Source organism: Chiloscyllium plagiosum, unplaced genomic scaffold (genome assembly GCF_037043375.1).
Source record: "Chiloscyllium plagiosum isolate Xiang-an unplaced genomic scaffold, Cpla_swu_hap1 HiC_scaffold_31, whole genome shotgun sequence".
In the NCBI taxonomy this organism is placed as follows: Eukaryota; Metazoa; Chordata; class Chondrichthyes; order Orectolobiformes; family Hemiscylliidae; genus Chiloscyllium; species Chiloscyllium plagiosum.
Window position 1 is genome coordinate 9,790,435 of NW_028270169.1, and position 26,996 is coordinate 9,817,430.

At 45.5% G+C, this 26,996-nt stretch overlaps 1 protein-coding gene and 1 pseudogene across 1 annotated transcript in view; one reads left to right on the forward strand and one right to left on the reverse strand.

The window, feature by feature from the left end:
* Positions 1 to 26,996, reverse strand: part of gdpd1 (glycerophosphodiester phosphodiesterase domain containing 1) — a 58,961-nt gene that overhangs the window by 8,625 nt on the left and 23,340 nt on the right. The window contains exons 4-10 of the mRNA XM_043718145.2: positions 10,764 to 10,899; positions 8,389 to 8,434; positions 7,024 to 7,145; positions 5,964 to 6,053; positions 4,963 to 5,096; positions 2,050 to 2,109; positions 1,328 to 1,379 (exon numbers count right to left, since the gene is read on the reverse strand). Of these exons, the coding sequence (XP_043574080.1) occupies positions 1,328 to 1,379; positions 2,050 to 2,109; positions 4,963 to 5,096; positions 5,964 to 6,053; positions 7,024 to 7,145; positions 8,389 to 8,434; positions 10,764 to 10,899 (640 nt within the window). The remainder of the gene's footprint in view (positions 1 to 1,327; positions 1,380 to 2,049; positions 2,110 to 4,962; positions 5,097 to 5,963; positions 6,054 to 7,023; positions 7,146 to 8,388; positions 8,435 to 10,763; positions 10,900 to 26,996) is intronic.
* On the forward strand, positions 18,074 to 18,248 carry LOC122564242 (U2 spliceosomal RNA; annotated as a pseudogene).

Genomic DNA, 26,996 nt, shown 5'->3' on the forward strand with positions numbered 1-26,996 from the left:
CTGCATTTTGGGAAAGCAAATCTTAGCAGGACCTATACACTTAATGGTAAGGTCCTAGGGAGTGTTGCTGAACAAAGAGACCTTGGAGTGCAGGTTCATAGCTCCTTGAAAGCGGAGTCGCAGGTAGATAAGATAGTGAAGGCAGCGTTTGGTATGCTTTTCTTTATTGGTCAGAGTATTGAGTATTGGAGTTGGGAGGTCATGTTGCGGCTGTACAGGACATTGGTTAGGCCACTGTTGGAATATTGCGTGCAATTCTGGTCTCCTTCCTATCGGAAAGATGTTGTGAAACTTGAAAGAGTTCAGAAAAGATTTACTAGGATGTTGCCAGGGTTGGAGGATCTGAGCTACAGGGAGAGGCTGAATAGGCTGGGGCTGTTTTCCCTGGAGCGTCGGAGGCTGAGGGGTGATCTTATAGAGGTTTACAAACTCATGAGGAGCATGGAGAGGATAAACAGACAAAGTCTTTTCCCTGGAGTTGGGGAGTCCAGAACTAGAGGGCATAGGCTTAGGACGGGGGGGTGGGGGAAGAGAGATATAAAAGAGACCTACGGGGCAACCTTTTCACACAGAGGGTGGTACGAGTATGGAATGAGCTGCCAGAGGAAGTGGTGCAGGCTGGTACAATTGCAATATTTAAGAGGCAATTGGATGGGTATATGAATAAGGAGGGTTTGGAGGGATATGGGCCAGGTGTTGGCAGGTGGGACTAGATTGGGTTGGGATATCTGGTCGGCATGGACGGGTTGGATCAAAGGGTGTGTTACATGCTGTACATCTCTATGACTGCTGAAAGAAGACTGGAAAACAAAGGAAATATTGGATGCTCTATCAAACAAAGATGAGTAAACCTTGGAAAGGACATTATTCTTCCAAACCGGAGTTTTGTACATATGGCTCTATGGCTCCCCGAGACACATACCATGATGAACATCACTGTGCCTGAAGGACCATGAACCCGGTGAAAGATGCCCTTTGGCCTGCCCAAAATTTGTTGGTCTTCCAGACCTAGGAGTTGGCCTTGACAGAGTGTTGCAGACTGGCACATTCCAAGGTCAAGGACTTTGTACTGAGGGATGCACTAAAACTTAGGGCAACTGCTGCTGAGGTCCAGTGGTGAAAGACCACAGTCTAAGGTCTTTCTGCCAAAGTATAATGTGAGATGTTTTAGTTATCAAATCCTCTCATGCCTCAATGTAGATAGTGTCCTGATAAGAAAGAAATGCCTTGGGTTTCTTTTAAAACTGGAGGACAAACAGTCTTCTTCCACAAGGATCTCAGATGTTGAAGTCACACAGGCATTACACAATAAAAGTGCACATTTTACCTGAATGCCTCGTGCTTTCAGATGCTCAAACAGCGATGTCCTCATTAGCAAACTGAGTGGAAATGAGAAATAGCACAATTAACTTTGGGATTCACATTCCCAACAAAGCTGAATTTACTCTTGTGCAGCGGTTCAAGGGTTTTCACAAAGAGCAATTGGAGACACAGCTTCACTTTACCCTGGTACTCTGGCTGAACTAAAGGAGCTGCCTCACTGTCTCCCAGCCACAGCACAGGCCCATGTAATACCCAGCTCATGTGAGGATGCCCTGTCCCTCCAACTCCATTAAGGGTTAACATGCATCTCTGCAGACCTCAAGAACTTGCTGTGTGAATGCAAGACTGAGGCAACCCACATTCCCCTAAAAGCTGAGTTTCCCCAATTTCCCCAGCCTGTAGTCACAGGGAAATTGAGAAGTTCATTTCCCCGTAGAGGAGGACATGGAGAGTATAACAGCAAGACAGAGAGAGACGGAGAGAGAAATAGATGGGAACAAAGGAAATAAGTGCGAAAAGACGGCATTCAGCCCATTGACCCTGCTGTCATTCAGAAAGATCACAGCTGATCATCTCTCTCTCTTTTCCCACCATTCCCAGTACCTTTGTATCCAGAGAGGAGGAAAGAGAAACAGAGAGAGAGAGAGAGTGAGGGATGGGGATGAGGATGGGACAGACAAATAGAGGAACAAGCAACTCAATGTCCATTCCATTGCAAGGACTCACGTGTCAGCGAGCCAAATCATAAACCGGTAAATCCTTGAGATCTTCTTTGAGTCTTTTAACCTGGATATGAAGCAAAAATACATTATTTGGTGGGGTAGGAAATGTAGCATTAATTTCCTGTTAATGCCTTGCCTGCATCACCTGTAACAGGGACTTGTGACACTTCCAACACTGAAAACACCAAGTGGCAGAATTATAGACCTTTCCAAATGTGGCACATCTCTGGAGAGAGCAGCTAAAACATAATACATCTGGTGAAATGGTGCAGATTGGAGTCTGTTAGATAGGATAGGTTGAGGTGGTTACACAAACTGAAGATCAACCTCAGGAAAAAGAATGTGATGTCCAAACTTCTGAAAGTTAAATTTTAGGCTATGTAATATTGGCCATGTGGGTGTGAAATCAGACAGCAATGTCTCACACAGAGGGTACAATTAGAAATACGTGACCCAAAAAGCTGTGGAAGCTAGCGGGGTCAAGTGAAATTCTCCAAGGAGAAAGTGAGGGCTGCAGGAGATCAGAGTCGACAGTGTAGTGCTGGAAAAGCATAGCAGGTCAGGCAGCATCCGAACAGGAGAATCGACATTTCGGGCACAAGCCTTTCATCAGGAATATGCCCGAAACGTCAATTCTCTTGTTCCTCAGATGCTGTCTGACCTGCTGTGCTTTGTCAGCACTACACTCCTGACACAAATTCACCAAGACCAAGATTAATAGACTTTGTAAATGAGACTGAATGCAGGTGGGATGACTGCTTTGCAGTATATCTCTGCTCTTTCGACAAGAATGAGCCACTCCTTGCTCCCATACTCTCACTTCTGTTGTTGGTCTGCTTGTTTTCCAATGAAGCCCAAAGCCACTTAGAGAAGCAGTCCTCACTTTTCATTTAGGCACTTTGCAGCCTTCGAGGCTCAACATCAGGTTCAACAACTTCAGAGCATGAACTATGAAAACTCTAACCTCCATTTTGTATCCCCTGCCTCCTCTCCTCATATCTCTATACCACCACACCTCTCCATTTCTTGATTGGTTTCTCAGTTTGCTTTTAATAGAACTGACTCATGTTCTGCAATTAACACCTACTTGCGGATCTAAATCCCTTCCCTACAATCTTTACAATCCTCAAAAGAACTCAATAAGGCTTGTGGGCATGATTTGCCCCTTACAAAGCCATGCTGACTATGTTTTTCCAAATAGTCATAAATCCTGTCTCTCAGAATATTTTTCAGTATCTTGCTTATCACAGATGTAAGATTGACTGGTCTGTAATTCCCTGGGATTTCCCTATTCGCCTCCCTCCAATCATCCGGTACTACCCCTGTAGAGAATTAGGATGCAAAATCACCACCAGAGGTGCACAAATCTCATACCTTGCTTCCCGTAGTAACCTTGGATATATCCGGTCCAGCCCTGAGGACTTATCTATCTTTATGCTTACCAGAATTTCCAGCACATCCACTTTCTTAATATCAATCTGTTCAAGCCTAATAACCTGGTCCACTGTGTTCTCACTATCAACAAGGTCTCTCTCTCTCTAGCGAAGACCATAGCAAAAAACTCAATTAGGGCCTTCCCTACAGGCACAAGTTTCCTCCACCATCCCTCATCGGCCCTACCCTCCCTCTCTGATCATTTTCTTATTTTTCACACAAGTGTAGAATGCTTTAGGGTTTTCCCTAATCCTTTTCGCTTTTCCGTGTCCCCTCCCATCTCTCCTCAGTCAATTTTTGAATTCTTTCCTAGCTATCCTGTAATCCTCTAAAGCTGTGCAAGATCCTTGCTTCCTCAACCTTAAGTGAGCTTCTTCCTCCCTCTTGACGAAAAGCTTCCCTTCTTGTCATACAAAGCTCCTTCACCTTACCATTCCTTGCCTGTCTCAGTGGGACTAAGTTATCCAACACTCACAACGAGTGCTCCTTAAACAGCGTTCACAATTCTATTGTGCATTTCCCGTAGAACAATTGTTCCAATTTGTACTCCACAGCTCCAGTCTAATAGAAGTATAATTTCCCCTCCCCCAATTAAATATCTTCCCATACTGTCTGTCCTATCCCTCTCCGTGGTTATGGTAAAGGTCAGGCAGTTGTGGTCACCGTCACTGAAGATCACATTCTCTTCTGTTCAATTTGCTCTTTCTCACCTTTATTACAGAAAAATACCAATCACTTTTCAACCTTTTTTCCAATTTCAAAGATTCAGCAATTGCAGCATTTTGCTTTTGTTACTAGAGTTTTGCTTGGTCATAGTACCAATTGAGATGAAACAATGGCAAGTAAAATAAAATGGCAAAGCAGGCTTGAAGGGCTGAATGGCATATTCCTGTTTCTATGTTCCTTTACTAATTCTCTTAAATTCCGCTTTATCGACATACCTGTTACAAAGCTGATGTTCTGAAGATAGACTAAAGGAGAAATGGGGTTAGTGGGTTTAGTGAAGTGCCATGAAGAACTCCAAAAATGCTGCTGACAGGGTGGCAAAATTCAAGCAGGATTGCACTCCATGGCACTGTCCATCATGCCTGCTGTCGTTGGGATGTGGGGTATCAATATGATTATACAATGATGCCAGATAACTGAAGGCTGAACAGGTGGCTTACCTAGTCCACAGTTTACATTAATGTGGAAAGCACCCATGCAAACCCATAGCGCAAATGTGGGGGGGGGGGGGCGTTAATGACATCTAATGGGGAGTAAAGCAAACAGAGGGCACGACAAGAATTAGCCCTGCCACCAATATAAAAGGTATCAATTCACCATCCATGACATGACCAATCCTTCCAATAGATCTGCCATGACAATGCTAATCTGCTCCACCCTGTTTATTTACCCTTAAAATGCCAATCCACCCAACAGTGTTATTATGGCAACTGTAATCTACACAATGACATTGCAGACAGCAGAAGAGTTCACTTACTTCAGCATAATGGAGGGCATGGGTATCTCCAGGAACTGCTCCCGAATTGGGAAGAAAGGCAGGAGCCCAGTGTAAAACAACCCCAGTATAAGAAGCACTCGCTGCAGACTGAACAAGATTGGAATGTTCGGATTCTGTCAAGGAAAGAAAGAGAAAGTCCTTTAGACAAGGATTGACAAGTTACAAAGCTTGTTGTAAATAACACAGCCAGTCTTTACCTGTATGAACATACAAATTAGGAGAAGACAGGCATTCTATCCTTCAATCCTGCTTTGCCATTCAATAAAATCAACAGTTTGTGTTTCAAATTCCACATTCCTAGCTACTCCTGATAGCTTTTGATTCTCTTCTGCCCAGCAATATTCTATCTACCTCTATATTAAAAAATATTCAATGTCAGAAATTCGACCAAGACCCCTTAGACAGCATCTTCCAAACTCTCAACCACTTCCATCAAGAAGGGGAAGAGCAGCAGATACATGTGCAAGTTCCTCCCCAAGCCATTCACCATCCTGACTTGGAAATGTATTGCTATTCCTTCACTGTCTCTGGATCAAAGTCCTGGAATTCCCTCCCCAAAGATATTGTACGTCAACCTACAGCATGTTGACTGCAGCAGTTAAAGATGGCAGCTCACCAGCATCTCAAGGGCAACTAGTAATAGACAGTACATGTTGGCCCAGTCATATGCCATGAAAATAAAATCTACATTTGGCCATGCAGCCACTGTTGTACAAACAACATGGCTGTTTCTATGCGAACCATCTTTGATCTGAAAGATTAATTAATTCATACCCCTTAGCATCAAAGGGTAGATATATTAGCAAACAACCAGGAGGACAACTTGCTCTTCCAACAGTGTAGTGAATCTTTAATATCCATTGGTAGCCTAGTTTAGTGAGGCTAAACTTTTAACACTTTTACCACTCTGATTAAAAAGATTTCTTCCGAATTCCCTATTGGATCTCTTGGTGTATCTCCCATATTGCAGTAAACCTTACCGTCTTGTAACATTTCTTCACAATATTGTCACTGGTGTTGCCCCAGACAGTGATGTCCTGTCGATTAAACTCCTTCACCAAATCTGATACCTGCCAGACAACAGACACACCAAACCTGGTGAAGTTAGAACATTCAGAAAACCCAGAGACATTAAGCAGTTTCATTACACAGCTTTCTACTTTGTGACATCAAGACTTTGTTAAACATCAAAAATGAAATCACACTTTGTGATGATCCTTCAATGGCATTGATGTTGCCATGACCTTACTCCTCCTCATCTCCATGATCACCTTAAGATTCTCACCTACAGGCACCTTGTGCACTATCCAGTTTGATGGAGCCATCATTGGTTGTTGTGCCTATCGCTGGGCTTTTCTCTTTATTCTCTCGAGTTGTGGACACAAGATGAACATTTGTTGCCCGCCCCTCATTACTCTTGAGTATTTTGGCTTGCTCAGCCATTTCAGAAGACAGTTAAGAGTCAATCACATTAATGTGGATCTGGAATCACAGTAGGCCAGACCAGATAAGGACAGCAGATTTTCTTTCATTTAAAGGACGAGAGAACATCAGTTGATTGTCTAACAATACTCGACCCTAATTTCATGGTCACCATTTCTAGTTTTATTCTAACTTTACCAGCTATCATGGTGAGATTTGAACCCATGACCCCAAAGCATTAGCCTGGGCATTTGGTTCACAAGTTCAGTGACATTACCACTACAGCAAGGTCATCTCCACTGTGGGATGCTGGAAATTGTTAACTAAAGAGAGAACATTTCTGGGCCAAAGTTTGGGCTATGAGAGAAGATTGAACAGTTCTTGCAAAAATGGGCTGAATTCACTGAATCCATGCTGGAAACCTCAGATCAGAGTGTGTCTGTAAAAGAGAGTTAATGCTCCATAATAGGATAATCATGTCAGGAGCAATTCTGATATTGGTCATCAACCTTAAAATGTGAGCCTGTTGCTGTCCCTCCAGAGACTGTTTGCACTACTGGGTGTTTGTGAATATTTCTTCATTTTATATCTTAAGTTTATTTTTCTCCTTTTTGCTACCTTTTCAATGAGGGCATCATTGTTGACCTTGATGTCAATGTTGATGGGAATCTTTGGAAAGGCTTCAAGTACTTCCCGCAGGAGAGGGATCTTTCTGTCCTCTCCTCCCACACAGAAGCAATCTAAAACAAAAGGACCAACAATCAGTTACAGGATAAATGGTAGCTCTGGACCGGTTGCACAAAGACATACTGCACCATAGTGCCTACAGGTCAGAGTTACCAAGGTATGCCATCTGGCAGAATGGGCTTGGAACTGATTTTTCTGCTTGTGACATTCAGATTTCTGCACATCACAGTGCCTTCCCCAACAGAGGCACAGCACCTTGAAACCAATCCCCACTTCTCTCCCACAAACACACATTCCCACTCCTTTCAATATCAGTCCTAACCTGGTCTTTTGTATATCACATCACCCTGTATCCTTTGCTCCTCCATTAGTGGCCTTGTCTTCAACTGCCTGGGTCCCAAACTCTGGAATTACTTTAAGGTGCTCTTCCATACCATTGAAGTCACTCCCTTAAACTCACCTTTTTGAGTGAGTTCATTTTCCTAATATGTGAACAATTAATTGGGAGTGGGCCAGTCCATTCAGTTTGTTGAACTTGCCCAGTCATTCAAGATGATCACAGTTGGTCTGATTACTTGACGTTCCTCTCTCTCTCTCGCTCTCTAATCACGGGAAATCACTATTACACTCAACAGGAAATTCAAAAGAAATTGTTTTACCCAGAAAATGGCAAGTGGAGATTTTGCTACCACAGGGCGAAGTTGATATGAATAACATCTTTGGGCATTAATAATTTCAAAAGGAAACTGGGTGGAAATTGACACAGCTAAACCCTATATGCAAAATCCACCTACTGTTCTCCCACTTTGAACTCCATCCCACTTCTTATACATATTCAGCTGAACACCACCTAAAAGACTGAGAACTTTTTGAAGCAGAGGGGCTTGTGGGTACTTTAGTCACTATTATTGACTAATTATGAGAAGAAATGATCCATTAGGAAACCAATGACACAATGGGACAATTTAAATTGAAGTTCACATGCTGAAATCTACTGGAATACAATTCAACTATCCGTAGGTCACAATGTTGGCGCTGTACCTCAAAGTACACACTCTCTCTCATGTCACACAGAATTCTTACATTCTTACTGCTGAGATTAGCTAATATTACTGCATAGAACATTACAGCAGAGATTCTCAGCCAAAATGGTTTCAGCATTAGGTGAGGTGGCACAAGCTGCCCATGTGAGCACATAGTGGGGACAGAGTTGGAGAACTAGAGAACGATTGCTTTCCAGAGACACTACATCCTTAGGCTGCTTCACTAGCTCAAGCAATTTGTGGATCTTCTCACCTTTCTTGAAAGAGACATGCAGCCTGCAATGGTAAGGTGGGAGCTCCTAAAAGAGGTTGGCAGCAGGCAGGGAATGGGAGAGAAAAAAAGAAAACATTACATGTGTACATTGATTATTCCAGCCTTGACATGGAGTACGCATTTGATACCTCAACACTTTCTCGCTTCAAAAATAGAAGTCAACAGTTACAGGAGTCACAACCGCGCAAAAGACAAGTCCAATGTACAAACACAAAGTGACTCACTCAATGCAAAGTTAATTCTTTTGCAGAAGGGCGGACAAGGATAGACAAAAGATCCTAGGGAAACTCTGGAACAAGAAGCAATCATTCCTCCTACCGCATATCTGTTCTGTACCTTACAACCACAGCTGTCAATATGTTTTAAAGCTTTCATATGACCTCAACTGGCTTCAATTAAGACCATAAATTAAGCTTCAGGCATTGGTAGCTCAACAATCCATCTGATCTTGTCCTTCACAAATTTAATGTCCTCTTGGACTGCAACCCCTCTGATTGACCCAGGAAGCAAAATATGCCCTAGGGTACAATCTAGTCCGGGCTCATCTAACAATAAGCATCTGATAAATAAAGTTGTTCCTGCAGCATTAAGGATTCCAGTAGTTGTGACTGCCTTTTTTTAAACCAATTGCCTTTTCTAAAAAAACCAATTCACACAGAAGATGACTGATCAGGTAGATGATAACAGGAAAGAGGTTGTAAGTCACAAGATGGAATGTTCTGAAATTAATCTAGCCAGGATTAGGAACACTGCTGCTTCGCTATCAGATTGTTCTTCATGAGCTTTTGAACACTTTTGAGTTGTCCCAGGGTTGTGCAAGTTGCTACAGAAATGCAAAGTCTTTCTTTTCTGCAAACAGAGGGGGTCCTCCCTTCTCACCTGCAGTCCCCTGACAGCACTCCCCTAGTTCTGCACTGAGACTAGAATCAGCTGTGGGTTAGGAGCTCAACTCCGGAATTGGGGTTTGGACCTTCAAATATAAGGTGCAGGTCTGCTACTAACATGCTACAAGACTTGGCTGGTGACGGCAGTCAGGAAACACTTGGATATTATCCAACCCAAATTGTCATTCCAAGAATTTCAGCTATTTCAGACTGTTGTCAGGAATCAATATGACAGGACAGACTGAGTCAGACAGATAGAGTCTGTCTCCTTGTCTCAACCCTCCCATCTTGGCACTTACCCAACTGATAATCTTCATCTCTGTGCCTATCCTGAATTTGCCCTTTGCAGCTTTGAACTTATGGCCATTTCTTCCTGTTGCACTGATGTTTTCCAAATGTTGAAATCTTAACCCAAACCTTTACACAAGAATAAAAACTGTAAGAACTGCAGATGCACACTAAGGTTGCAGGAAAAATACATGAGAGAGCAGACCTGCATTGGTTGACAAAGAAATATAGGATAGCACACATGGAAAACTTTTAGAAACAAAATTCAAAAGTTGCTGAAAGAACTTAGCAGGCCTGGCAGCATCTGAGAAAGGGTCACTGAACCTGAAATGTTAACTTTGATTTCTGTTCAGATGCTGCCAGATTGGCTGACCTTTACTCAAGAATGTACGGTTTGATGATTAAACATTATACAATAGTTCAATAGGACATAGAACAGCAGCTGGGGGACTGGGGTTTTATAAATTCCAGTCACAACAAAGTGTACATCAGGCCATTATTACAGGTGTGAATTCTATCTGGAGAAACTTGGCATTTAGCTTGCTTTTTTTTTTCTGTTTGCATGGGTTTCACAGCACTGGGGAGCCACAGACACCCTGCATCAGCTCAGTAATCATCACGGAATCAGAATGTGGGGTTCTAGACTCACTCCAGAACATGTGCAGGTAATACATGCCAGCGTACAACCATATACACTATGCTGTTGGAAGGTCAGCGCTGGGGGACTGCCACAAGGCAATATTGGAGGGTCAGTACTGAGGCAGTGCTGCACTTACAGAAAACTGGACTGCCGGCATCGTGCCATCAGAGGGACAGCGCTCAGGGATCGGCAGCACTAAGGGGCAGCATCGTTGCAACATTATATAATGCTGCCTATGCCTTTTACTTACGGGGATCGGAGAGATGCCCTGCTACTGTTCAGCCAAGAGCTAAAAAGGTTCTCCATGCGTGCTATCCTATATTTCTTCCTCAGCCAATTCAGATCTGCGCTCTCATTATTATTCCTGCAACCTTGCTGTGCACAATATGGATTATTACATTTAATGAAAGACAATTCACCATACATGACAAAGATGCTGGGCAAGTTAAATGAAATTATGTGCCAAGCACTGCAAAGTGACAAAACCAATTTAAGGAAAATTAAGAGCTACTTAAAATAGCTTTCAAAAGTTTGTCACTTACTGAGAATGTGAGGTCAGCTATGTCCACATCCATCCCTGTGGTTCTTTTCAAATTGTCATCATGTGACACAACTACTTGGCCATCTTTGGTCATGTGACAATCAAGCTCCAGCATCTCTGTTCCCAACTGCACAGCACTGAAAGAGTTAAACAGCACTCCCATTACAAATTGCAAGGAGACCAGTCCAACTGTAAATTACTATTTTAATAAATTTTAGATGCAGGTGTTAAAAATGGTAGCACTGCCACCCCAAATGCTAACTTCCTGGACAGCTTTAGTTCTAATATTGATAATTTGAAGTTTAACAGTCTCAATGTTTATTACCTGCTCTGTCCTGTCCCAAGAGTTTATGCTGTATCTACTCTGTGCACCAAAACCATGTCAACAATACTCAAATTTCTCTTGCTCTCACTCTGTACTCATGCAGCAATGCTTAATTTTTAAAATGAATTTATTTATCGTACTAGTTTCACCAAAAAAATGAATGTGTCTTAGAATAAGGACACAGGTGGAGACCATTCAGCCCACCAAATTCATGCTCGCAGTCCATCAAAGCGTTTCACGCTGACATAAAAACATCTACTAAATCTAGTCAGTCTCCTCTGTCCCCAAAAAAGTGGGTTTCTTCACCCAAGGAGAGGACTGTAATATAACGTAGGAGAAATCTTTCTTTAAATTATATACAGCTTGAGGAGATGACATTCAGAGTAGTTTTGGTCTCAATATCTGAAGAAGGGTACATTTGCAAGAGAGGGGCAGTGACAAAGGTTCACTAGGTGCAGTCCTGGAATGCAAAGGCTATCTTCAGAGGAAGAATAGAATAGAATGGGTCTACAATCTCTGAAGTTAGAAAATGAGAGGTGACCTCATTTATTAGAGAGAGTCAGGTAAAAAGACAAAAATCAGACCAGCATCCGAGCAACAGTGATCCCGATTCCAGTTCAATTCATCAAAACTTAACTGTTCAGAAATTCACACCCCATCTCAATTCTTATATTAGGTTGATCTTTTCAGAGACGTTATTACACACCTCTGGAGCAGATGAGGTTTGAATCTGGGTCTCCTACATGAGAGTTCCCACACCTAATTTTCAATTACTTTATTGCTTTGTTTGTAAATAACCTCAATAATGGAACATATGCTAAATTGGGTTGCAATGGGCTTGAGACCTGGCATCAACTTTTGTTCAGTTGCACTCCTGTGAAATCCCTTGTGATGTAAAGGTCTATGTAAATGCAAGTCACTACAGTAACCTAACATACAGGAGCAAAAATACCATGAACATCTTAGAATTGTTATCTGAAATAATAGTTGACATTATAGCTTTCAAATGTAACCACTCCATGTTGCTAAGTATTAATGTGGTTTCAATTGGACTCACTTTCCCTATAAAATAGGGTCAATGAGTCTGGAATCTGCTTCTCATTGATATTGCGGACCTTTGGAGATAAAAAGCCTCCAGTCAAAATGTTTCCTTAGTGCTATCCATGGCTCAGTGGATAGCAGTTTTCTCAGAGAATGCTAATGGCTCAAATTCGACTCAGAGCTGAAACAGAATCCATCTGTTTCCATGCGGTACAGAGGGAGTGCAGTGTCATTAGGGCTAATATCTTTTGGACAAGAATTTAAACTGAGGCCCCACCTGCACTCTTGGGCACTTTTTCCAAAAAGCAGAGAAATTCTCTTCAGTGTCTCGACTAATATTTTCTTCTCAATAAACCAATGATCTGGTCACCTTACTGCATTACCATTGTCCAGGATCGTTCTGTTCATAATGTTGCTGCCAATCTCCCAGTTATCTCATTACTACTGGGAGATCATGGGAAAGAAAATGGATATTGAAATGAACTGTACAAAATTATAGGATCTCCTGGCATGGACAGAGGCCATTAAACCTATTGTGCCTGTGCTGCTTCATTGAAAGAGCTATCCAATTAGTCCTACGTTCTCTCCCCATAATTCTGGGGATGTTTTATTTTCCATTATTTTTCCCAAATTTCTTTCAAAACCCCCTACTCTACTTGCTTCCAACATTTTCGGGCAGTGTATTCCAGATCTTAAATCTTAGCACAGATTAATAATTTCCCCTCTGGCTCTTCTGCCAATTATCCCAAACAGCGTTGCTGCCAGCCTTTCAATGAGTGGAAACAATTTCCCTCTGCCTACTCAATCAATGCCCTTTATGGTTTTGAACTTGTCCATTAAAGGGCAATTTCTCCCATCTCTTCACACAAAGTATTTCATCCCTGGTATTGTTCTAGTAAGTCTCTTCTGTATTCTATCCAGTGGAAGCCTTGTGCTGCAGTGGGTAGCATCCCTTTCCATGGCTCAGAAGCTTTAGTTTCAAGTTCCAGTCCAGGGTTTGATGACCATGGAAGATGCATTCACAGCTTGGCGACAAACAGGTTGAGTAAAGTCACTACAGTTGTACCAAATTAAACAAACTGCTCTTTCATTACAGCAGTTTAACTTGAGGGTCACCACGCCTCAGACAAGAGATGAGGTTGAGAAGGCGTGTCCTTCATGGTAACCTCAGCTGGTGTGGTAACTGAACTCACACTGTTGGCATCACAAACTGGCCATCCAACCAACTGAGCAACCATCGAGTAACAACCTGCAAATCCTTCCAAAAAAGTACCGGAGGGTGGATAAGAGCCACATGATGGAAAGTAATTATTGCTTTCATCATCATTAGCCATAGTGCCAGGTTATCATGTGCATTTAAACGTGGGTGCTGCCACAGCAACTCAGAAACCTCACTTGGCAGCAGTGCTGGGGGTATTGCAGGAGAAAGTGAGGTCTGCAGACGCTGGAGATCAAAGCTGAAACTTTATTGCTGGAACAGCACAGCAGGTCAGGCAGCATCTAGGGAACAGAAGATTCGACGTTTCGGGCACATGCCCTTCCTCAGGAATGAGCAGAGAGTGTTCAGCAGGAGAAGATAAAAGGTAGGGAGGAGGGACTTGGAGGAGGGGCGTTGGAAATGTGATAGGTGGAAAGAGGTCAAGGTGAAGGTGATAGGTTGGAGTAGGGTGGAGGCGGAGAGGTCAAGAAGACGACTGCAGGTCAGGAAGGCGGTGCCGGGCTGGAGGGATTCGGCTGAGACAAGGTGGGGGGAGGGGGGATGAAGAAACTGGTGAAGTCCAAGTTCATCCCCTGTGTTTGGAGGGTTCCCAGTCGGAAGATAAGACGCTCCTCCTCCGACCGTCGCGTTGTTGTGGTTTGGCGGTGGATGAGTCCAATGACCTGCATATCCTCGGTGGAGTGGGAGGGGGAGTTGAAATGCTGTGCTACAGGGTGATTGGGTTGGTTCGTCCGGGTGGCCCAGAGGTGCTCTCTGAATCGCTCCGCAAGTAGGCGGCCTGTCTCGCCAATATAGACAGTATTGCAGGGGGTATTGCAGACAGTTGGATGACTAGTGCCAATGCTGTGGAGTACAATTCTTGTCCGAGCTAGGGTGGATTCAGGAATAGCCTCTTTGCCCCATTGGAGGTCATAGCGCTGTGGGTCATAAAGCTGTAGAGCATGGAAACAGACCAGTCGGTCCAACTTGGCTATGCGACTAAATACTCTAAATTAATTTAGTCCCATTACCAGCATTTGGCCCGTATCTCTCTAAACCCTTCTTATTCACATACCATTCCAAATGCCTTTTAAAGACTGTAATTGTACTAGACTTCACCACTTCCTCTGGTAGCTTATTCCATAAAAGCACCACCCTCTGAGAAAAGGTTGACCCTTAGGTCCCTTTTAAATCTTTCCCCTCTTACCCTAAACCTATGCAGTCTAGTTTCAGATTCCCCCACCCCAGGGAACAGAACTTGGCTATTCATCCTATCCATGCCCCTCATGATTTTATAAAACTCTAAAAAGGTCACGTCTCAGCCTCCAACGTTCCAGGGAAAAACAGCCCCAGTCTATTCAGCCTCTCCCTATAGTTCAAACACTTTAACCCTGGCAACATCCTTGTAAATCTTTTCTGAAACCTTTCAAGTTTCACAAAATTCTTCCTATAGCAGGAAGACCAGAACTGAACACAGTATTCCAAAAGTTGCTTAACCAATCTCCTGTACAGCCACAGCATGACATCCCAACTCCTATACTCAATGCACTGAACAATAAAGGCAAACATACAAACACCTGCTTCACTATCCAGTCGACCTGGGACCCAACTTTCAAGTAATTATGAACCTGCTTCCAAGGTCTCTTTGCAGACCTACCTTTGAACAGAGAACCCAAGGAGAAGATACCCCCAATTTTTTGATCTCCTTCCTGAAATGCAGCATCCAGAACTGAACACAGTTCTCCAGTTGGGACTGGTTGTTGAGAACTTAAATCCTGCTGACAGGAGAAACATAGTGCTGAAGCTTTTCATTGTGCACTCATCAGGACAAATGCAACAAAGTTGATTGGTTGTCAACCCAACCCTGAGTAGCTGAGGGGTTGCCATGAAGAACTAAATGGGAGGAGAAAGTGAGGTCTGCAGATGCTGGAGATCAAAGTTGAAACTTTATTGCTGGAACAGCACAGCAGGTCAGGCAGCATCCACGGAACAGGAGATTCGACGTTTCGGGCACAGGCCCTTCTTCAGGAAGAAGGGCCTGTGCCCGAAACGTCGAATCTCCTGTTCCCTGGATGCTGCCTGACCTGCTGTGCTGTTCCAGCAATAAAGAACTAAATGGGTACTAATATGCTCCCTGTAATTCAAAACAGTTCAAGTCTTGAAAGTGAATGGGTTGACTTGCCAATCATCAGCAGCCTTTTCTTCTGCAGTAGAAATTGTTGATATTATATGAAATTTATATTCTTGCATTTGTCCTGACTTAGGAAAGATAGAGTAGAACTGTCTTGCTACATTTCAGCTCTTATAAGGATGTGAAAGGTGAATTTAAGGGGGAAAAAAAAGAGGAAATGAACATGCTTGGATCCAATTTGTTCTTGGATACAATTTACATTAAACTTTAATGCGTTCCAGTTGAGCATTAAGACTTAATGGGGTTTCTTCAATTCACTCCCGGTTGGAGGAACCAATCTATGCTTCTCTCATCTTAAGAGGCCAAAGCAGTGATTAAGACATTACGTTAATTACACAGCTGATACCATCACAGCTATTTGTTCCTATATTCCTGTTCAAATGCCGCCCTTGCCCTCTTTTCCTGAAGGCAATGACTCATTCTGCAGCACCGCTTCATATCCTTTCTATACCTCACAGGAGGCCTTTTGTTAATCATGCAGGTTGATAGCCCACGTGAGATGCTAGGGGTCGCCACAAACAACATTTCAGCAGCACCTTTGCGGAAGTCAAATTTTGTGGCCATTTCTTCCTTAAAAAAGTAGAGACACTGTGAAGAAAAGGTGCATTTTTAAAATGTTGGCTTTTAACACTAGGGTACATTCACCCAAGTTTTATTTCTTTCAGGTTAAAATTTGTTAATCACTAGCTTTGACTATATTCAAATATAATGTTTCAGTGGTCTCCGACATTCCATCCTCTGCAAACTTATAGTCATCCAAATTCTGCTGTCCACATCTAAGATCACATCAAGCACCTTTTCCACTGCATCCCTATATTGACTGCTAGTTAAGCAACATCTTGACTTAAAAAATTTTCATCCTCATTTTAAATCCTGTTATCACCGCATCCCTCCCTATTGACATAATCTCCTCCAGCCCATGATCCCAAAATCTCTGCAGCCTTTTTCGTTCCAGCCTCTGGCACATAATTGACTTTGATTACCCCACCACCAAGTTTGGGAATCCTCCAGCAATCTTTCTGCCCTACTCTCCAGGCTTAAAACTATCCTTGATTACCTGTTATAAATTCACCAACTGTCTCAGGATCAAAGTTGGTTTCATAGTCAGGTCTACAAAACAGAACAAAGGCCCTTTGGACCATTGTGACCACCCCGGTCAAAAACATCAACTAATTATTCTAATCCCATTTCCCAGCATTTAGTCTTGAATGCTTTAACATCAATTGCACATGTAAATCATTCTTAAGGATTGAGGGTTTCTGTCTCTACCACCCACACAGGCAGCAAGTTCCAGACTCCCACCAACTTCTGGGTGAAAAGGATTTGCCTCACATCTCCTCTAAACCTTCTGCCCCTTATCTTAAAATCTATGTCCCTCTGGTCATTGACCTCTCCATCATGGGGAAAACAATCTCTTCCTGTCTACCCTATGCCCCTCAATTTTATTTGTCTCAATCAAATTCTCCCATCAGTCTCCTTTGCTTCAAGGAAAACTACCTCCAGTTTTGCCTATAACTGAAGCCTAGACAACATCCTGGTACATTTTGTAGTAGCGTTTGCAGAACAGATGTTTCACTGCATAAAGGCACTAAATGAATGCAAGTTGTCTCTGTTGACCACGTTTTTGAGGAGCGAGCAAGGACCCCATTGAGAATTGAATCATTTTGTCATTCCACATGCAACCACTTGCTAACATGAAACGGAGGCACAAACATTAAATCAACAGCAAGTATAGACCTGCATCTTTTACTGAGAGCAAGAATCTCTCAGATCTATGATCATCCTGAGGTAAACATATGTTAACATCCTTTCAATATCAAATTCCTTGAAATCACTGCCCAACACCTGGAGAGAAAGCAGTATAAGTGCCAAGTATTCCAGCAAAGAAAGCAGCGGAGGCCACAATGGACAGTCAGTAAGTGACAGTGTCACTCATATCTTATGAATAAATTTTTTTTAAAATGCCAGGGCGGTTTGCCAAAGGTACAAAGTACTGCTGTTGAAAGGTCTGGCTCGTAACCTAATCAATGATTCATCACAAGGTCAGGTTTCAGGTTCTGCACATTATCAATGCAGAATGATTGTACAGACTGGCCTCTTAAAGAGATAAGAACGAAGTGACCTGACAGGGGTCCGAGACACACGACAGGTGTTTGATAGGATAGACAAAGATGTTTCTATGTGTGGCATCTACATCTAGGAGCCATGAATATAGTACTGTCATAAATACAAGTCCACGGAATTCTGAACAGGCTAGATAAACTCCTGAATGTGGATCTCCAGGGTGGGGTTGAGACAATAAAAGAAAGACAAATTTGCATCTCAGTGTCTTTCACAAACACAGGGTGTCCAAAAGCTCTTTACAAACAATTATATACTTTTGAATTCATGTTCTAATGTAGGATATAGCAGCCAATTTGCATACAGCCAAGTTAGTGGATGGGGCCTAGCATACTGTTTCAGCTCAAGACCAGCAGACAGTGTAGGGCTCCCTCAGTACTCCATTCGAGCAACAGTCCACATACATGCACTCACTCCTGGAGTGGGACTCTAAACATCTCTCCACTCATATGTAGTTCTGTTCTTGTCAGTTTTAATATCTGATATGTCCCTGACTAAGGGACTGAATATTAATCTGATTTTTGCAGGAAGGAGTCGTGTTAGGAGCTTGCTCCACTAACTTCACACATCGTCCCAGTATTGCAGTGCTTCTCGGCCTTTTGGCTCGGAATATGTGTAGTCCCCGAGGACCAGAGGAAGACATTCTGCTCGAGTGCTGTCGGTTCGACGCAGCGGACGGGTGCTGGTGGGGGAGAAACCACGGGGATCGTGTTGCGAGTCGTCGGAGCTGCTGGAGACCATCGCTGGATCGTGATTGGACGTTGGAGGATCGTTTGGTTGTGCTGACCTGCTCTTGGTGGATCTTTATGCTGGCTTCGGCCTAACGCCAATTCAGGTACCAGCCAACCTCAGAGCTATGGCCTCAGCAGCCGCTCGCAGCCCTGGCCAGGGCATTCGCAACACAGTCAGGGTGACTGTGAAGAAGGTGGAGGAGCACACACCGGTCGATCGGACGGTGTTTGTGAAGAAGATTTTGCTGGAGTGCTGTGGGTTTGAAGCTGCAGAGGTGTACTGCCTGCTCACATACACTCGCTATCTCACACAGGAACAAATTTGGCTCGGAATATGTGTAGTTCCTGAGGACCAGAGGAAGAGATTCTGCTCGAGTGCTGTCGGTTCGAAGCAGTGGACGTGTGCTGGCGGGGGAAAAAACCGCAGGGATCGTGTTATGAGTCGTCGGAGCTGCTGGAGACCATTGCTGTATCGTGATTGGACGTTGGAGGATCGTTTGGTTGTGCTGACCTGCTCTTGGTGGATCTTTATGCTGGCTTCGGCCTAACGCCAATTCAGGTACCAGCCAACCTCAGAGCTATGGCCTCAGCAGCCGCTCGCAGCCCTGGCCAGGGCATTCGCAACACAGTCAGGGTGACTGTGAAGAAGGTGGAGGAGCGCACACCGGTCGATCGGATGGTGTTTGTGAAGAAGATTTTGCTGGAGTGCTGCGGGTTCGAAGCAGCGGACGTGTACTGCCTGCAGGATTTCCCTGCGGCAGGCTATTTCGATGTGACCTTCAGGAGCGTGAAGAATTGTGAGCAACTCCTGAAGGTCTTCAAGGAGAAGGAAGGGGAACCTCTGTTCTCCATCTTGTCGGCGGTCCCGTTGTGTGTGCTTCCTGCGCAGAGGAGTCGGGTTGTAACAATCCAGATGTACAACCCTCACGTCCCAGCAGCAGATGTCCTGACCTTCTTGAGAAGATAGTCCAGGTCGAGGGAGAGAGTACCGATGTGGTTGATCCTTTCGGGATCCGGACCAGCAAACGACAGGTCAGGGTAACCCTGAGGGTCGATGCCAGTGGGAACATCCTCCACCCACCCTCCAGCTTTGCCATCGGAGGAAGCAGAGGTTACCTGACATACGCAGGGCAGCCAAAAGTGTGCCGAACCTGCGGGAGGTCAGGCCACATGGCGGCGGATTGCAAGCCGAAATTGCAAGCAGGAAGGCCACCCGACCAAGGAATGTAAGGAGGCCAAGAACTGTAATCTGTGCGGAGAGGCAGGCCACATGTACAAGGCCTGCACAAGACGAGGGGCCGCCACCTACGCACAGATGGCCGGAGGTGGCAACACGAGCCGTGGACCGCCCAAGACCAGCAAGGTACCACAAAACAGCACGGAAACGGTGTCTGGAGGCAACCAGAAGGAAGGGCGGGCTGTAGCGGAGCAGACGGCAGACAGCGGGGAGGTGCAGCAGCCGATCCAAGCTCCTGCAAGACAGACGGAGGAAATGGAAGAGAAGGGACCAAAGAAAGCAGAGGATTGGATTACTGTGAAAAGCAGGAAGAGGAAACCTCCCAAAGCCACCCAGCGAGGGGGAAGCGACACCTACGCGACAAGGACACATGCAGCTCTTCCGACAGTGAGGATGGGCGCAAGGCGGGTCGTCACCAGAGGAAGAGACAGAGCGCTGCGGGGAAAAAGGAGGGCAGCACCGCCCAAGCAGGAAAAGACGATCCCTCTGAGGGGATGGGTAAAGCCCTCCCCCCACCCGGTGAGAACCAAGAGGTACCCACCGGCCCACAGCTCCAGGTAACTGGGAGCAGTGGTCCTGTGACAGCCCCACTGTCAGATGGAGAACTGAACCATGCGGACCCTGGGCCCGACCCAAAGACACCAGAGCGGGGAAATGGCTCCAGCCTGGAGCCGGACAGCTACCTCAGCCCTGGGATGGTCCAGCAGTTTGCCGTCACCACGGGAATACACACAGCTACCCCAGAGGGGCAAGACCAGCAGCAAATGGACACTGTTAACCTTGTAAACTATTAAAATGGGGATAAGAGTTGCCAGCATCAATGTGCGTAGCATCAAATCGGCTACGCGATGTGTTTCTACGATGGCCTTCCTGGCCAACGTTAAAGCCGACGTCCTGTTCCTGCAGGAGTGTGGGATACCACACCTCAGCAGCTACAGGAGATGGTCGAGCTTATGGGCCCATGGGCCGTCAGTTTGGTTGGGGGGCAATGATAGCCGCGCCTCCGGCCTGGGTATCCTATTGAGAGGAGGCAACTTCACCATCTCAGAGGTTAAGGAGGTGGTGGGCGGGCGCCTCCTCGTCGCTGACATCATGTACAGGAATGCTCCCCTGAGACTGATTAATGTGTACGCCCCAGTGGGTAAGAGTGAACGGTTGGCCGTCCTGCAGCAGCTTCCACTGTTGCTGGCTACGTCCAGGCCGGTCATTCTGGCCGGACACTTCAACTGTATCATTGATTCAAATGGACGATCCGGCGGGAGGGACAGTAAACTGGACACCACGTCCAGAGCCCTGATGGACATGGTAAAAGATGCCAAGCTGCACGACGTCTTCAGCGCCCCTGCAGACGGAGCGCAGCATAGATACACCTGGTCACAGGCAGATGGGTCTATCCGCTCAAGGATAGATTACCTGTTTGTGTCCCGAACGCTCTCGGTCAGATCCACCAACGTCAAGCCGGTGTTCTTCTCTGACCACTGCCTCCTGCTGGCCGACTGTCACCTACAGGACGAGCAGCGGGCTGGTAAGGGAACGTGGAAGCTGAACACCAAGTTGCTGACCCCGGGAAACATTGAGGAGCTCAAGAGGGACTACGCAGGTTGGAGAACCGTGAAGCCCCTCTTTGAGTCCCCAGCGGACTGGTGGGAAACAGTAAAAGGGAACATCAAGAGGTTCTTCATCCTCAAAGGTGTTCAGAAGGCGAGAGAGAGAGGCGGGGAAAACTGTCCCAGCTCCAGGAAAGTATGCAGAACCTGCTCCTGCTGCAGACAATGGGGGTGGATGTCACGGAGGACCTCAAGGAGGTGAAGGGCCAGCAAGCCTCGCTCTTTGCTTCGGAGGCCTCCAAGATAATCTTCCGGTCCAGGGTCCGCTCGGTGGAGCAGGACGAGATGTGCTCACGTTTCTTCTTCCAGAAGGTGCACAAAGGGAGCTCTGTGCTCAGCAGCCTGAAGGAAGAAGATGGCTCGCTAACGTCATCTCAGGCTGACGTCATGAGGATCAGTAAATTCTTCTACGCCAGTCTGTATGACGCGAAGCCGACCGACAGCACGGCCTCGCAGTCGTTCCTGTCCTCTATCACGGAGGTCTTAGACGACAGAACACGGGAGAGGCTAGACTAGCCGCTATCTCTGGACGAGCTGACCAAGGCCCTCGAGTCCTTCGAAAAGAATAAAACTCCCGGAAGCGGCGGCTTACCGGTCGAGCTCTATTCCGCTCTGTGGGACTTGATTGGCCAGGACCTGCTGGAGGTGTATGTCAGTATGCTTCGCGCAGGTACCATGAGTGAATCCATGAGGAAAGGCATCATCACCCTAGTCTACAAGCGGAAGGGGGAAGAGGGAGGAACTCAAATTGGAGACCAATCTCACTGTTGAATGAAGATTACAAAATTCTGTCAAAGGTAATCGCCAACCGGGTCAGGTCTGCTCTAGGGTCGGTGATTCACCCTGACCAAACCTGTGCTGTGCCGGGCAGGAAGATCGCTGAGAGTCTCGCACTCCTCATAGATACGATCGCCTACGTGCAGGACGGGGTTGGACACCTGCCTGATCAGCCTGGACCAGGAGAAAGCCTTTGACAGGATATCACACACGTGTATGAGAGATGTTCTCTCCAAAATGGGCTTTGGGGAGGGAATCTGCAATTGGATCAGACTGCTCTACACCAACATTGTCAGTGCAGTCTCAATCAATGGGTGGGAATCAGATAGCTTCCCAGTCAGATCTGGAGTCAGGCAGGGCTGCCCCCTCTCTCCTGCCTTGTTTGTGTGCTGCATAGAGCCATTTGCCGAGTCCATCAGGAAGGATGCGAGCCTGAGAGGGGTGACTATTCCTGGCAGCGGGGGCCTGCAGGCTAAGGCCTCCCTGTGCATGGATGACGTCGCCGGTTTCTACTCGGATCCGCTCTCCGTGCGCAGACTCATGTGCATTTGTGACCAGTTCGAACGGGCCTCGGGGGCCAAGGTAAACCGAGGCAAGAGCGAGGCCATGCTCTTCGGGAACTGGGCCGACCAATCCTCGATCCCCTTCACCGTCAGGACCGACCACCTGAAGGTGCTGGGTATTTGGTTCGGAGGGGCTGGGGCGTGCGCCAAGTCTTGGGAGGAGTGTATCAGCAAAGTGAGGCAGAAACTGGGCAGATGGAAGCTACGGTCGCTCTCCATCGCGGGAAAAAACCTGGTCATCAGGTGTGAGGCACTGTCATTGCTATTATACGTGGCACAGGTCTGGCCTATTCCCAGGACCTGTGCCGCTGCAGTCACCCGGGCCATTTTCCAGTTTATATGGAGGTCAAAGATGGACCGGGTCCGAAGGGACTCACTGTATAAAGATCTGGGCAACGGGGGAAAAAATACACCCAATGCCACCCTCACCCTGATGGCCACCTTTGTGTGTGGCTGCATCAAGCTGTGCGTGGATCCCCGGTACGCAAACACCAAGTGTCACTACGTACTGAAGTTCTACCTGTCCCCGGTGTTGCGAAGGATGGGCCTGGCCTCGCTGCCGCGGAACGCTCCGAGTAGTTGGACCATTCCGTATCACCTGTCCTTCGTGGAGAAGTTTATGAAGAAAAACACCTTTGACCACAAGTCCATCAGGAAGTGGTCAGCACGTAGTGTCCTTGAGACCCTTTGGGAAAAGGAGGGCGGATCCTATCGAGCGGTTCCCTGAGCAGACTGTCAAAGCCATTTGGCAGAATGCCTCATCGCCAGAACTTTCCAACAAGCACCAAGACATGGCTTGGCTGGTGTTGAGAAGGGCTCTGCCAGTGAGATCCTTTATGTACGCCCGGACTCTCTGCCGCACCGCACGCTGCCCTCGCAGCGGCTGCGGGGGGGACGAGACTGTCACACACCTCCTTCTGGAATGTGCCTATGCAGAGGAAGTCTGGAGAGGAATGCAGTGGTGTCTGTCGGGGTTCGTCCCGAGCAGCGCCGTGACGTGGCACTCCGTGCTGTACGGCCTGTTCCCCGGGACGTACACTGAGACGAACATCAACTGTGCCTGGAGGATCAACTTGGTGAAGGACGCTCTCTGGGTGGTCCGAAACCTGCTGATCTTCCAGCTGAAGTAGTTGACCCCGACTGAGTGTTGCAGACTGGCACATTCAAAGGTCCAGGACTACGTGTTGAGGGACGCGCTGAAGCTTGGGGCGGCTGCCGCCAAGGCGCGGTGGGGAAAGACCACGGTGTAACATCTGCCTGCCTAACAAAGAACAGGAGGCCCATGCAGTCATTTGGGCTCTGCTGATGCCTCAGCTAATTATATGGGCATATGACTGAAAAATGTACAGACCTGTGAAAAAATGATAAATTCTGATCTCTGTATGTACATGTTTACATATGTATGGCATGACCAACTGTACAGACCATCAAATTATTTTATGAATAAAGTATATTTTTGAAATAAAAAAAAATCTCTCCACTCAGAGCTACCACCTAAAATACTCCCGTTAGAAAGCACAGATGCATATAAAGGGAAGTTATATAAGCACAGGAGGGAGAAAGAAAAATAGACGATCCAGCTAGGTTGATAAGAAAAACCTGGATACAGCTCATGGACCAAATGGCCTGCTAACGTTTTCCTGAGCAGTACATTCTACATTAGCAGATGTTGTAAATGGGATGGCGCAAGTTGCAGCAAATGATCAGGATCAGGACAATGGACAGAACTGCACTGTTCTTCTTGGAAAGAGTGCCATGGGATCTCTCACATTCAAAAAGATCAGATAGAGGGTCAGTTTAATATCTTATCCCAAAGACAGCATATCATAACATGCAGCTTGGGTCTCTCTTGGTACTGACGTGTTGGCCTTCAAGAGGATGGGTTCTAGTCTTAGAATCAGAGGTTGAACCAAGATTCCAACTGGCCTGAACTGAAATCATGGCACCCCTTTAACATTCCACTAAAGTCCTAGCCCAATGAATGATCTCCCAAAGCATGGGTCTCATAGCACGGATTATATGCAATTAAGCCACTGGTTGGGAAACACATGACCCAAGAAGTGTTTTAATCTTTAAGGTGAATTTGGTGAGAGCAATGCTAAACAGCCCAGTCTACACTTCCAGACAAGATCAAGGTCCTACAGCAAATTTCACCCCCATTAAAGTCCAGTTAGTTGTCAATGTTTCCAATTTCCACTAAGCAAGGAAATTCTGGGTTAAATCATAATACAGCAGGAATCAGCCTGCAGGCCTAAATTCAGGAACGAGGTGTGGCAAACAGGGAGAACATTTAACAAACAAGACACAGTGACTGTCATTCCTAAGAAACATTTTAAATAATTCCTGCACACAATTAATCCACATCTAATGTGGGATGCATATCCCATATGATACATTTCTCTAGGTTTAAGGGATTTCATGTTGATAAGGATAGCCTCAGACTACAAGAGAATGTAGACAGACTGGTCAGATGGAGCAGATCAGCAGCAAATGGAATTCAATCTAGCTACGTGGGAGGTGATGCACATGAGCAGGACAAACAAGGCGAGGGAATACATGAAGAATGGTAGGATCCTGAGAACTACCAAGTATCTGAGTGATCTTAGTGTATATGTTCACCAGCCCCTTAAGGTATCAGGACAGGTTGATAAAGTGGTTAAGGCGGCATATGGCATTTCTGCCTTTATTAGTCAAGGCATAGGCTAACGAGGGCCTTTTTCTATGCTGTAGATTGCTATGGTTTATGGTGGATGATGGTGGTGTAGTGATCATATCACTGGAGCAGCAATCCAGACTAAATCTATCAGGGATACTGGTTCAAATTCCACCACAACCATTGCTGATGGAATTAAAATTCAATTGATAAAAGATGGTCTCATGAATGTGAGTTTGAATCACTACCTTAAAAAACTCCTCCTTCAGGGAAGGGAATCCTTACTCATCCTGGCCTACATGTAACGCCACACCCACAGCAATGTGGGTGACTCCTAACTCTTCCTCTGAACAGGCCAGGAAAGCCAGTCAAATTCCGCCAATTAGGCATGGGCAACTAATGCTGGTCTAGTCAGTGATTTCCACATTCCACAAAAATTAAATGAATTGAAATTACCTCTGATTTTTTAAATATTAATGTGGATTTGCAAGAACAACACTAAACAACTCTGCCCATTTCTACAGTCTCATGCTCCCAATATTCTATTCCAAATCATTTACAAAGGGGAAACCTGGTTTGTTCAGTGGCAATGAATAGACAAAATGATCTACTAATAACACATTACATGGCTTCAAGTGAATGGAGGTAACTGCCCTGCAGCAAGGGGATTCTTTTGTGTCACAGTTATTTCTCAACACTTGCAATATTTCATATCTTCTCCAGATAATAATCAGAACATTTAGAATGAAGCTAGCAGTTAGCAAAGCAAACAGTGAGCATTTAATGCAAATTTCCATCAGTGAAGGGGGCCACAGTGGAATTCAGAAATTGGTCTTGTCTTCAAAAACAACTGATAGGGAAAACAGAGGGAAAAAAAAAATGTATTTTTCTTCAAACTCTTTCACTGTCCTTTCACCCAGACCAATTATGACCAACCACTGCCACTCATGAGGAAATACAGGTCTGATTCTGCTGAGAAAAGTGCAGAAATAAAATTGACAAAAGTGATAATCCAATATTTTCACCCATTTGTGAATGCACATGTTACAGGCAAGGCCAGCATTGGTTTGTTGTCCAGCCCGAATTTCCTTGAAGATGGTGAAGAGCCAACTCCTTGAACCACTGCAGTTCCCACAGTTCGACCTCTCAATAGTGGTTTGGTACAAAATTGTGGTTTGTTTGGCCATTTCAGAGGGGGGTTAGGAGTCACCTGCATTGCTGTGGGTCTGGAGTGACATGTAGGCCAGACTGGATAAGGACAGAGACAAAAGAAAACTGCAGATGCTGGAATCCAAAGTAGTTCTTCCAGCCTCCTGTCTGTCAAGACTGGGTAAGGACAGCAGATTTCCTTCCCTAAAATCCACATCACCAGGTGGATTTCCACAATAATTGATGAATCCCAATCACAGAGATGGGTTTTTAATTCAAGAATTATTAATTGCATTTACAGGAGCTGATGGCACAGCAGTAATGTGATTGGGCTCATATTCCAGAGGTGCAGACTCTGGGGAAAAGATCAAATCCTACCATTCAGCTAGTGGAATTTAAGGTCAGTTGACAAACTATTTCACCACGGTCTCCCTTATTACCAACAGAACAAGAACCGAAAAAGTGATGATTATAGACTGATCAGGCCGGTGCGGTTGTTTGCTCTTTCACCTTTCAGAAAGCAAGGTTTTGGGCTCATGTCCCACTTCAGAGACTCAAGCACAGGTTCTTGGTCAACGGCCCAGTGCAGTGCCCAACAGGCACAGTGAGAGATGCTCTTGACTGAGGTTGAGCCTGCCCTT